This window comes from Mastigoproctus giganteus, chromosome 3, assembly GCF_048544385.1.
Source record: "Mastigoproctus giganteus isolate SK-2022 chromosome 3, ASM4854438v1, whole genome shotgun sequence".
Lineage (NCBI taxonomy): Eukaryota > Metazoa > Arthropoda > Arachnida > Uropygi > Thelyphonidae > Mastigoproctus > Mastigoproctus giganteus.
Window position 1 is genome coordinate 245,611,706 of NC_143577.1, and position 12,906 is coordinate 245,624,611.

General features: G+C 38.1%; 1 protein-coding gene across 1 annotated transcript in view; it reads right to left on the bottom strand.

The window, feature by feature from the left end:
* Positions 1-12,906, bottom strand: part of LOC150089001 (uncharacterized) — a 108,089-nt gene that overhangs the window by 25,318 nt on the left and 69,865 nt on the right. Inside the window, exon 7 of the mRNA XM_090370375.1 lies at positions 1,714-1,992. Coding sequence (XP_090226501.1) covers positions 1,714-1,992 — 279 coding nt within the window. The remainder of the gene's footprint in view (positions 1-1,713; positions 1,993-12,906) is intronic.

Genomic DNA, 12,906 nt, shown 5'->3' on the forward strand with positions numbered 1-12,906 from the left:
TGGGTGGTTACCCACCATGTACTTGTGCATGGAGGTTATACCCAGGATTACTAACAGTCCCACCATCATGAAGGTGCAAGCAGAGGATTTGGCCGTCACTGACTGTCCGCACTTAGCCGAAATTGGGTCCACTTGACTTGAGTGTCCCCCGAATATCAGTTCCATCAGCATTTTAGACTCCCAGATAGCAAGTACAGCTTGGCTGGAATATCTGAGAGAATGTCTGTGACAATTTTGTCACTTACTATTTATGTCTATCTATCATAGTTTAGAAGTTATTGAGAGTGAAAGTAACCAAGGCAAGACGGCAAATGACCAAAATGCGAACTTTTTAGTTTTTTCGAAAAAAATTATATTATATATCAAAATTTCAAATTTTTTCTTGCATATTCGTCGACAGCATTATATACCCTACAAAATAAGTATAAATTGTTTATACTATTGTCTATTAGTTTCAGAGATATAACAGCGGTTAGACGTTTCGCTTTTCGTGACAGCCTGAGCGCCATAGTGTACCCCCAGCATAGACGTTATTGATGTTAAAAAAAAAAATTCAGTTTATATGCCACCATGACTACAAGGAATTTCCAACCTTATCCCAATTGCCTTATTACAGCTGATAAACTAACAAAAAAAGTTAATAATGGACCACCATTCAATTTTTATGGCAGTACACAGGCTCAATCTTGCAATGTGTATAACAATGTCCTGTTCACACATCTTACTCTGGAACAGTGGTTTTCAAAGTGTGGTCCATGGACCCCTGGGGGTCCCTGAGACCCTTTCAGGGGGACAGGGGGGTCTGCAAGGTCAATGTCCACGGTGTGGGTCAATGTCCACCACGACATTGACCCACACCGCAATGTCGTGGTCGTGGACAGGTCCCACCATTACCTAAGGCGCACCTGGTTGGAATTGTTAAACATAAAATGCTTGGATACCTCTTTGAACAGGAACAGTGGTTGTCAAGTTAACCCCATCACAGAAGCAGTAATTCTGTCCATAGACATACGCTGGCCACGTCACCACCATACGTCACAGCCACAAACATCAACCTCAAACAATTAGCCATGTGCCTCAGCACCATCCTGGCAGTGCACATCTCTATTCCAACTGCCATTCAAAGTATTTTTCTATCTGAAGAAGGCTGTCCACTCAGCCGAAAGCTAATTAATTGTAATTTTAGTTTAGTTTGCTCTGAGAAATAAAAATAAAAATTTTCGTAGTATGAATCCAGAGCACGTAGGCCTCTTTCATTATAATCAAAGCCCTACTTTTAATGTATGTGTTCATAACGACAAAAATAAATCTTTCAACAAACTTACTTAATATATTAATTTTTTTTCCCTTAAAAATGCATTCAATGTATAAATATATGATCATTATAAGTAAAGAAAAATATGCTTAATAAAACAAAAAAAATTTGTAAAAATATATAAATACTCTGAAGATTACTGATCTCCAAATGAAAACATTTAAATATTTATAAAAGTCATCATCTTAAAGTCATCATCAAACATCTTAAGTTTTGCATTTGAAGAGCAACAGCTTAATCTACTCATGATGGCATAATAGTTAAATTTCAGTGCAGCAAGGGAGGAATTACAAATAACTGAGTACAGTTATTTGTAACTCCTCCTTACATAAGTGAACCAAAGTTTTACAGATATCTGAACTTAACAGGAAAGTACTAAAAAAAAAAAATGTACATACTTTAATTTGCTCAGCTAATGCTGGATCTCTAGCCCTTGTTTCTTCAAGTTCTTTTTTCATGTTATTTAATTCTCCTCTGCATGAACGATATTCAGTCTGTAATTGTTCCATTTCTGCCCTATGCTTCAATTCTACTTGATATTTAATGGCCATTTCTGCCTGTAGGCTACTTAACTCTTGTTTTTTTGCATCTGCCAACTGATTGTTGTGTTCCAAACTACTCTTAAAAGAGGTTAATTGGCGTTTTATATGAGAATTTTCCCTTTTTCCTTGGAATACCTTTTAAAGGGGAAAAAAATATATATATATTTTTTTTTATTATTTACTTCAAGAGCTATTTTGCTGTCTTACAGCAGCACTCATTAAATCTTAAGTGAATAATATACAAAGACAAACTGAAAAGTCTTTGCCAACTTTTTTTTTATTTGACATATTTTATGATTATGAACATTTGAAAATGTACAAATGAAGGATAAGCCCTTAATATACTTTATCTTTTTTTTGGAAAACGATGACACTACACTTGGCAGCTGTGTCATTCCAAACAGTGTCTCCTGCCTGCGTCCATGCTGGAGGAACAACGAAGTGTAGGACAATTTTAATGGTCCCAGAATGTCTCATCCAGCGACATTTATCAATATATATAGCCTCCAAGGATGGACGATATAATGGATTGTGGAATCGTTGGTTCTCTCTCTTCCAGAAAAAAAACACAGTCATAAATGGGAAAAGTGGCACTGATTGTACTTTAGGGACAGCAAAGGAATCATTTTTGCCAATTTCTTGCTTGCGGACTGCACTGTTAGTGCCAATCTTATGGAGCTACACTGCAGTGTTTAAAAGTCTCCACCGAGAAAAGACACCCATGTTTGCTGCATTTCTGGAATGCCTCTTCTTTGCCACATATAACTGCTTCAATTCAACAAAAAATAACAACTGGGGTGAAAGGTACTTGTCCTCCAGCAAGCTCCATACAGTTCTGACCTTGCTGCAAAGCAAACTTACATCTATTTGGCATGCTGAAGAAGGATCTTGCTAGTCAGCATTTAATAAGCAATGGTGAGGTAAAACCAGCAGTCTACCAATAGCTTCATGGGCAGTTTGTCACATTCTGCAACAGAAGTATTAAAAAAAAAAAACTTGTAGATCAATGAGATATGTTTCGACAAGCTTGAAATTTGTAAAAAATAATTAGGAATAAATCTTTGATTTGAATATTCTGAAATTTACATAAAAAATACTGACAGAGACTTTTCAATTTATATTTAAAATCAATATAATCATATATATAAAATTCCTTATTTTCACGAAAAAAATGTACAGATGTATACAAAGGTATACCTTGCATGGCAGTACTATAGGATTTACATTGAAAAGGGTGAACTGACAACACTTCACAGCATATCAAAGCAATAAGAGAGTAAACTAAGAAGTCACTATGCTGGGATGAGATACAAAGTAAAAATCAAATACAACACTAGTGAATGTAACCACAAGAGACTAAAACCATATGGTCACAATGTCCAAGTAAGAGACAGTTGTAGTCAAAAGTCTGCATGTACGAGTATTCTCGAAGGAGCCTAGAACTGGGTGTGAAAGCAAATGACACTGATTAAGCAGGAATCCAACTTCCTGATATGAGAAAGTTCGAATTAAAAAATAGGAGATTTCACAGAACAACACAGAATCTTTTCATCTTTTAGGGACTCAGAGGGGAACAGGTATCCTGTGTGTTACCAGACACTCAGCCTAAAACACTGATGGATCCAATATCTCTCTATTACAGAAGATTTAGAAGTCCGGTTGGCCTGCCTCCCTAAAATCCACTCATGCACACCTCGATGGTAAGCCCTGTTACGTCACTTAGGTGGTAACGAACGTGTAGAGTGGTTCTCTTCAAGACGCCTGGTCAGCGTGAAGAGGAAAAGACCAAACCCTCCAGCATATGAGAGCACAACAATACAAATGGCCCTCAGTCCCCAGCAGCTTTCACTCTCCCTCTTACGGCAGCGAGAGGATCAGAGTGGAAGCAGAGGGTGCTAAGAATCTCTGGGTACGACCAGGCTGCCATGCACCTAAACTGAACTTGGCCTGTTATAACGTACGATCACTCATCGGTGAAGACAGGATATTAGAACTGGAAAAGGAATTAGAAAATGTGAATTGGAATATCATCGGTTTGGCTGAAAAAGAAGAAGAAATGAATCACTTATAAGTTTATCAAGTGGAAATCTGCTGTACACCAATGGAAACAGTGAAAGGAGTGAAGGTGGAGTTGGGTTTCTGGTCCATAAAGATTTTAAAAACAACATTTTGGAATTCAAAAGTACATCACCAAGGGTGTCAAGACTAATACTCAAGATTTCTAAGAGGTACAAGCTAAAGATTATAATGATTTATGCACCAACATTGAGCCATGATGATGAAGAGGTTGAAGAAATGTACACCGAAATTGAGTCTTCTAGAAGAGCAGAAAACCCACTACACTATTATTATGGGGGACTTCAATGCTAAGGTTGGAAAAAGGCAAAATAGCGCAGAAAGAGGAACTATAGGAAATTTTGGAATTGGTGAAAGAAATAAAAGAGGTGAAAGACTTGTGGAATTTGCAGAATCTCAAGGACTGTCAGTAATGAACACTTTTTTCAAGAAAAGGGTGAACAGAAAGTGGACATGGAAGAGTCCAAATGGATTAACTACTAATGAAATCGACTTCATCCTCACTAACAAAAGATATATTGTGAATGATGTTACCATCCTGAATAAGGTAAATGTTGGAAGTGATCACAGAATGGTAAGATGTACACTTGATATAAATGTAGGAAAGGAAAGGAAAAAACTGACTCGAGTAAATAATACAAAGGTCTTTGAGATAACAGAGGAGGAGAAAAAGCAGTATGTACTGGAACTTAAGAACAAGTTTGAGCTTCTGCAGACTGCTCAGGACCAAGATATTGAGGAGGAATATTACAACTTCCTGAAAGTGATAAAGCCCAAGAAACCTATAGGGAAACAGAAATCCAAAGAAGAAAAAATTAGTCAAGAAACACTTGTCATGATGAACCGAAGACGACAAATGAAGAGCAAGAAAAACACTGACAGGGAGAAAATTCAGTATACTGAGTTATGCAAAGCCATTAGAAAGAGAATCAGAGAGGACATAAGAAGATTTAACACAAGAAAAGTAGAACAAGCATTAAGGGAAAACAAAGGATTTAAATCAGCAGCCATGAGCAGTAATACAGAAAGACAAATGATACTGTAATGGAATAATAGCGATGGTGTACTTATAAACAGCAGAGAAGGCATAATTCAAATAGCAGAAGACTACTATAGAGAATTATACAAGGAGCGGGGGAATGATACCAGCAGTGGGGAAGATGGATTGCAAAGTAGCAACACATACGACATACCCGATATTCTTCCTGATGAGGTAGAACATGCACTGAAGAAAATGAAGAATCGGAAAGCCCCGGGGGAAGATGAAGTTACTGTAGAGTTTTTAAAATTGGGAGGAAGAGACGTAACACAAAAACTGGCAAGGCTCTTCACAAAGTGCATTAGAAAAGGTGTGATGCCTAAGCAGTGGAATAATGTAATCATAGTTTTGCTGCATAAGAAAGGAGATAAATCAGAAATTGGAAATTATAGACCAATTAGCTTGTTATCCCACATCTACAAGTTGTTCACAAGGATCATTACTAACAGATTAGAAAGAATACTTGATGAGAATCAACCGAAAGAGCAAGCTGGCTTTAGGACAGGATTCTCAACTATGGATCACCTTCATGTAATATCACAGCTAATGGAGAAAGCAAATGAATATAAAACACCATTATGGCTGGCATTTGTGGATTATGAAAAGGCATTTGACTCCATACAGCATAAGGCAATGTTTCGGGCACTGGAAAGACAAGGCATAGATACTCCATATATTATGATTTTGAAGAAAATATATGAGAGTGCTACCACCTTTATTAGACTAGACAAAGACAGTAGCATATTTAAAATCGAGAAAGGAGTTCGACAAGGAGAGACAATATTTCTGAAGCTGTTTACTGCTGCCCTTGAGGAAGCTTTCAGAAGATTAGACTGGTCGCAGAAAGGAGTCAATGTGAATGGAGAGTACCTAAACCATTTACGATTTGCAGATGACATTGTGGTCATAAGCCACGACCACAAAGAATTAGAGGAAAATCTTAATCAGTTATGCACAATTAATAAGGATTTTGGACTAAAGATGAATATGGCTAAAACAAAAGTAATGATGAACAAGTATACCACAGAAAGGGAAATAATGATTGAAGGAGCAGTAATTTGAAAAGGTGGAGTCATATACTTATCTGGGACAAGTTATTAGCTGTAATAATGATAAATGGCTGAAAGTCAAGAGAAGAATAAATTTTGGATGGATAGCATTTAGGAAATATAGTCACATACTGAAGAGCAATATCCCAGTTTGTCTGAAACGTAAAATAATGAATCAATGTATACTCCCCACCATGACTTATGGAAGTGAAACTTGGGCACTCACCAAAAGAATGGAAGAGAAGCTGAGAACTACACAGCGAAGAATGGAACGAATTATATTGGGAATCAGACTGTTAGATAAGAAGAGAAATACATGGATTAGGCAGCAAACTCAAGTAAAGGACATTCTTATAAAAACTAAAGAACTAAAATGGTCTTGGGCAGGACACATAGCTCGAAGACATGATGACAGATGGACTAAGAAAATAACAGAATGGTACCCAAGAGGAGCTAGAAGAAAACCTGGAAGACAAAGGTGGAGATGGATAGATGAAATTCATGAGTTTTTGGGTAGTAAATGGATGGCCAGTGCTCAAAACAGAAGGAACTGGAAAGTTGCTGGAGAGGCCTTCATCCTGCAGTGGATTGAAAATGGCTGATGATGATGATTTACATTTAATCACAAAACATAACTTCTTTCTGGTTATTTTTATTTAAATGAGCATTATTAAATGAGCATAATTTAAACATTATTCCACTGCTTAGGCATCACACCTTTTCTAATGCACTTTGTGAAGAGCCTTGCCAGTTTTTGTGTTACGTCTCTTCCTCCCAATTTTAAAAACTCTACAGTAACTTCATCTTCCCCCGGGGCTTTCCGATTCTTCATTTTCTTCAGTGCATGTTCTACCTCATCAGGAAGAATATCGGGTATGTCGTATGTGTTGCTACTTTGCAATCCATCTTCCCCACTGCTGGTATCATTCCCCCGCTCCTTGTATATGATATATGATACGTGGGTGGGTCCCACGTATCATATATCATATATCCACGTATCATCATCCTCAATATCCATTGTTAATTAGTTCCTTAAAAGTGTGACAGATAAGGAACAATAGATTCATTTTTCAGATAAAACATTAATAAAAACACTTGACAGTAATTTTATTAATTTTAACGTATAATGTATATATCAATTTACTTTTTGAGGAGCAAATCACCATCAATTGGCAAACCAGGAACTTATAATTCAATGGTTGTGGGCTGTGAGCATCATCCTTCTTGCAAAAGTACTGCATGAGTACTGCTTCCTCTTGTTGCCTCTCTAACATGCTGCTGTAGAAAATAGTCATCCAAGAAATCTACAAAAGTCTTGCTAGTGCGTGAGTAACCAACCCATAAATTCCAGTCAACATCTGGAAAGTTAAAATCTCCCATTATGAGACATTCTGATTTGCTGGTGCACTTTATTTCCCTGTATAGCTGTTTGGTATACTCATCACAGTCATAAGGCCTATAACACACTCCTACTCTTGATTTTGTTTTCTCAGTGCTTACATCACACCAAACTGACTCAACATTGCACTTGCCATCCAACTGAATGGTTTTCAACAGACTACCCAAATGTAAACTTTCTAAGGTCCATTCTACTAGTTTTCCCTCACTAGTTTGATTTTCAGGTTTTTGTGTCCCAATTCAATGCACAAATTCATCATTCATTTTAGTACTCCTTTAGTGCCATATAGTGTGTGTATATGTGTGTGTGTGTGTGTGTGTGTGTGTGTGTGTGTGTGTGTGTGTGTGAATATTCTCTAAATATTCTGAAAATATTTGCACTATCTACAAGGATGTCTCACTTTATAACCCACACCTTTGTAGTCTTTTCTCGTATGAATGTCCCTTTTGCTATCTTCACCAGACAAGTCATTCACCTTTGGATCTTTCAACACAATGTTTTTCTTTAGAAGCAGCCAGCCTCCAGACTAAACACAATATTTCAAGTGTAGTCTCACCAGTCCATAATTTAAATTCATCAAACTAGCATGCATTATAGCCTAAGTTGCCGATGCACCAACAAATCTAACAACAACAACAAACTAGCCATTACCCACAGAAAATTCTACTTATATTTATAATATTCCACTTATAATATTCTTAGCCTTCAGCTGTATAAAAATAGAATTCACATTAACGCTATCAGCTTATTAATCAAAAATCCAAATAATTTTATCCAGTTCTCAAACATTTCACTGTCAGGCACTGCTAATTTTGCAGCCTATTTATATTTTTATTCATCAGCTCCAATTATACATACCGCGTATTCAATGTTTGACTGTTCATTTTCCAGCTTCAAAAAAAAAAAAAAAAAAAAAGCAATAATTTTAATTTTATTTCCAAACTGAGGGCTACTCTTGGCTTCTTTGCTTTCTCATTTAATTTTGCAAACAGAGACAGTGTTGCAAAAATAAAGTAAATAAGACACAAAATTGTTAGGGAACTGGTTTCAAAACCTCACACCAGAACTGTTTGTGCTCGAATAATTTTGCTGAGCGATTAAGAGTTACGTAAATGATGCAAGAGATTGATAGATATATAATGATAAATAAGAGAATAGTAGTGTTAAATAGTGAATGACAGATATGAGAAATGACAGATTAGGAAGTCAACAGATATCAAGGGACCACTAATTATTTTATTCTGTAATATGTCCAATGCTATTAAAAGATATATAGATATCATCCTACTCTTGCCACTTATCACTCTTCACTGATCCCATGAAAACAGAGCACTTTTAAAATAACAAAGAGAATCCTCTTCTCTCCTTTTGTGACAAGACTGAAAACACAGTCACGTTCTACATTACCATGAGGAACAATGAGGATGGACAAAATAACGTTAGATATTTTGCTGTACTTCAAGATTCACTCCATGAACAGGTGCAATCCAACCCATTTTGCACCAACTCTAATATCAATCTGAAAAGCTGCGAATTGCTTGTCTATGTATGAAACAGAAAAATTACAATGCACATGTTCCCCATGCTCCAGGAGAGTTCATCATTTGGGCTTCTGTGCCGAAGAATAAACTCTTACATAATTTATTTACAAGTAGTGTCTGTAAATATGAGTGAGATTTTTAGTTCATTTTCTCACTTGTTTTTACACTAATGTAATACAGGGTGATTCTAAATTATTGTCGAGGTTTCTGTGGCCTATAATTTCCAAACTGGAAAAAACAAAATAAAACTGCTTATGGAATATGAAAGTGAAACTCAAAAAGTTTTATTTGGCAATGCTGTACTCGCTGCATTGATGTCTGGGAGATATTGATGGCGTTACTTCAAAATGGTGACTGTTCAAGAGAAGGCAACGTGCATACTTTGGTTTTTCGAAGCACAGTCCGTTATCACAACGCAACATCGCTACAGAATTCAGTATGGAAAAGATCTTTGAGGGAAAAACAGTGACCTATCTGGACATGCTACAACTGTATCTGTTACTCCAGTTGAAAAATAATCAGCCAAATGTGATGTTCCAGCAAGATGGTGCACTGCCACATTGGACTCTTATTGTCCGAGAATTTCTTGACACGCATTTTCATGGGCACTGGTTGTTTATTGTTGTTTATTTGGTTTTTAGGAGCATTAGCAACTAAGGCCATATTGCTCCGGGATGTGCGGTGGTCATTCCCTGACCTTTCCGCATCCTCCGTATTTGGTGGTGACGGGCTCGAACCCCGGTCTAATCAAGAAGCGTGTGCTACGCACTTCTGCTCCTTCCCACCTGGCTACGGAGGTGCCTCATGGGCACTGGGTTGGGCATGGTGGACTGACTCTGTGGCCTCTGCGCTCACCCAATCTTATGTCGCTCGATTTCTTCCTGTGGGGATATGTGAAGGACATTGTGTACAAGACCCCTGTGACCTCCCTCGATGAACTGAAACTCAGAATTGTTGCTGCGATTGAAACAGTTACACCGCAAATGCAGGAAAACACTTGGAGGAAAATTGAATATCGCTTGGACATCATACGTGCCACGAAAGGTGCACATGTTGAAGTTGTTTAGCATTCTGCAGTATTGATTCTATAGGTAATAAAGCTTTTGAGTTACGCTTTCATATTCTATAAGCAGTTTTATTTTGTTGTTTCTGGTTGGAAAATTATAGGCCATGGAAACCCCGACAATAATTTAGGATCACCCTGTTTTTATATACAGTAAAATGGAAAAAAAAAAAAAAAAAAATATATATATATATATATATATATATATATATATATATATACACACACACACACACACACACACACACACACACGCACAGTGGATTCCGGTTAATTGGGACACATCGGGACTAGTGCATTTTGGCCCCAATTATCCAAAGTTTTACGTAAATAGTTAAAAATACAACGTACCCCCGCCCTTTACAATTGGTTCAGTGTACAATCAAATCACATTACGATGGAGTCACCATAGTAAAGTACCGTTCACTATATGAAGTGTAATATGTGGTGGGCATTGTGATCACGTTTGTTTGTGAATTGAATTTTAATTCTATTAAACAGCGATTCTAATTAGCGAAAATAGGAGGAATATTATCCACAGGCTATAAAAGCAAAGATATATTAAGCACAGATTTACCCTTTATTATCTTACCAATTAAAAAATTAAATGATACCGTAAAATCGGAAGAATATACGTGATAATCGGAATAATTAATATGTACGGTAATATGTACATACCTAACCAACTAGTTGACATTTCTGTTCACTGACATTTGTGGGTGGGGGTTAAAATTTAAAACAGTAACAAGATAAGCAATTAATAACAAGGGACACGGCACACACAAATTGCAAGTAACACGATATGCGCAAGTCAGAACGGAGTAACAAGTTGCAAAGCTTTAAAAAGGAATGAAGGGAAGATCTGAAAATTAATTTTTTTATATGATTGAAGATTACATGGAAGTGTAAACACATTTTACCATAATAACCCACAGAATTCCAGTTGTCCGTATTATCGCAAATTCAGTAAGATTGAGTTTACCATCCGTTTATGATAGATTGCACTAACAGAAAAGCCCAATAAACAGGTGACACTAATTGTTTTTATTGTTTTATGGTTGTGACCTCCAGACAATCGTAGGGTGATCTCCAGTGCTGCAGTCTCCTGCCCCGATTAAACAACATTTTGTCCCAATTAAGCAAAGTAAACCCTGGCTATTTTCTCGATTGCGTTCTGTTTTTTAAGATTTGCCCCAAATAAACGGCTGCCCCAATTAACCGGTGGCCCAAATAACCGGAATCCACTGTATGTATATATATATATACAGGGTGTTTCAGTTAAACGTTTCAGAACTTCTAAGAGGGGTAGGGTACATCCTGACAACTCGAAATCATATAGCAATGTGGGGTCGGAAATGCTTTCCTGAAGCGGTGTTGTACACAGAAGCACCATAAAGAAAAGAGACCGTAAGTGAGAAATCGTTTTAATAATACATGAAAAGAAGCAAAAGGTACATGGATTAAAGTAAGTGTTCGAAGTTTCTTCCACGGGCTACAATGCACGCCTCACATCTCCGACGCATGGACATCCGAACATTCTGGAATACTCCAGGCGAATTTCGAATTTCTTGAACAAGAACGCCAAGTTAGTAGGATGGATGATTACACGAACGCAGAGTTAGCCGATATGCATTTGGCGTACGGGGCTGCAAATTGTAGTGGGCCAGCCGCACAGCGTTTGTACGTGGAACGATATCCGACGAGGCGTATTCCCAGTCATAATTTCTTTGCAAGACTGCACCAGAGGTTAGCTGAGAGAGGTTCATTTGAAAGAGCTGACAGGGACAGGGTAAGAACAGCACGGACTCCAGCCGTCGAACAGAATGTGCTGCAGCATGTACAGGGGAATCCAAGAACGAGTACACGAAGTCTAGCAAACGCAGTCGGGGTTTCCCATTGCAGCGTCTGGAGGATTCTCCGAGAACAAGACATGCATCCGTTTCACGTGCAGCGTGTCCAGACACAGCAACCGGAGGATTATGCACCTCGTATTGCTTTCGCACAGTGGTACCTTGGAAAATGTGCTACAAATCCCCTTTTTCCTGCTGAAGTGTTGTTTTCCGATGAGGCATCCTTCACAAGGGAAGGAATTTTCAACACGCATAATGACCATATCTGGGCGGTCGAGAACCCGCATGCAATACGACGTCGTGCAGCACAGATTCGATTTCCGGTCAATGTATGGGCCGGTATTATGGGAGATCACCTCATCGGACCTTACCTGTTACCGTGTCGTCTAACCGGACCTATCTACTTGATCTTTCTGCAGCAAGTATTGCCACAACTTTTGAGAGATGAACAGATTTCTGCATCGACGCAACAGACAATGTGGTTCCAACACGGTGGAGCCTCTGCCCATTATAGCGGAGATGTTCGTAACTACCTGGATGTCACATTTGGTCAACAGTGGATCGGACGTGGTGGTCCCGTGCGTTGGCCTGCTCGGTCACCCGACCTATCATGTCTTGATTTTTATTTCTGGGGTCATATGAAATCGATAGTTTATGACACCCCTGTTGACAATGCTGAGGAGCTGGTTGCAAGAATCGCAGTAGCTGCCGAGGAAATTCGAAATTCGCCTGGAGTATTCCAGAATGTTTGGATGTCCATGCATCGGAGATGTGAGGCGTGCATTGTAGCCCGTGGAAGAAACTTCGAACACTTACTTTAATCCATGTACCTTTTGCTTCTTTTCATGTATTATTAAAACGATTTCTCACTTACGGTCTCTTTTCTTTATGGTGCTTCTGTGTACAACACCGCTTCAGGAAAGCATTTCCGACCCCACATTGCTATATGATTTCGAGTTGTCAGGATGTACCCTACCCCTGTTAGAAGTTCTGAAACGTTTAACTGAAACACCCTGTATATATATATATATA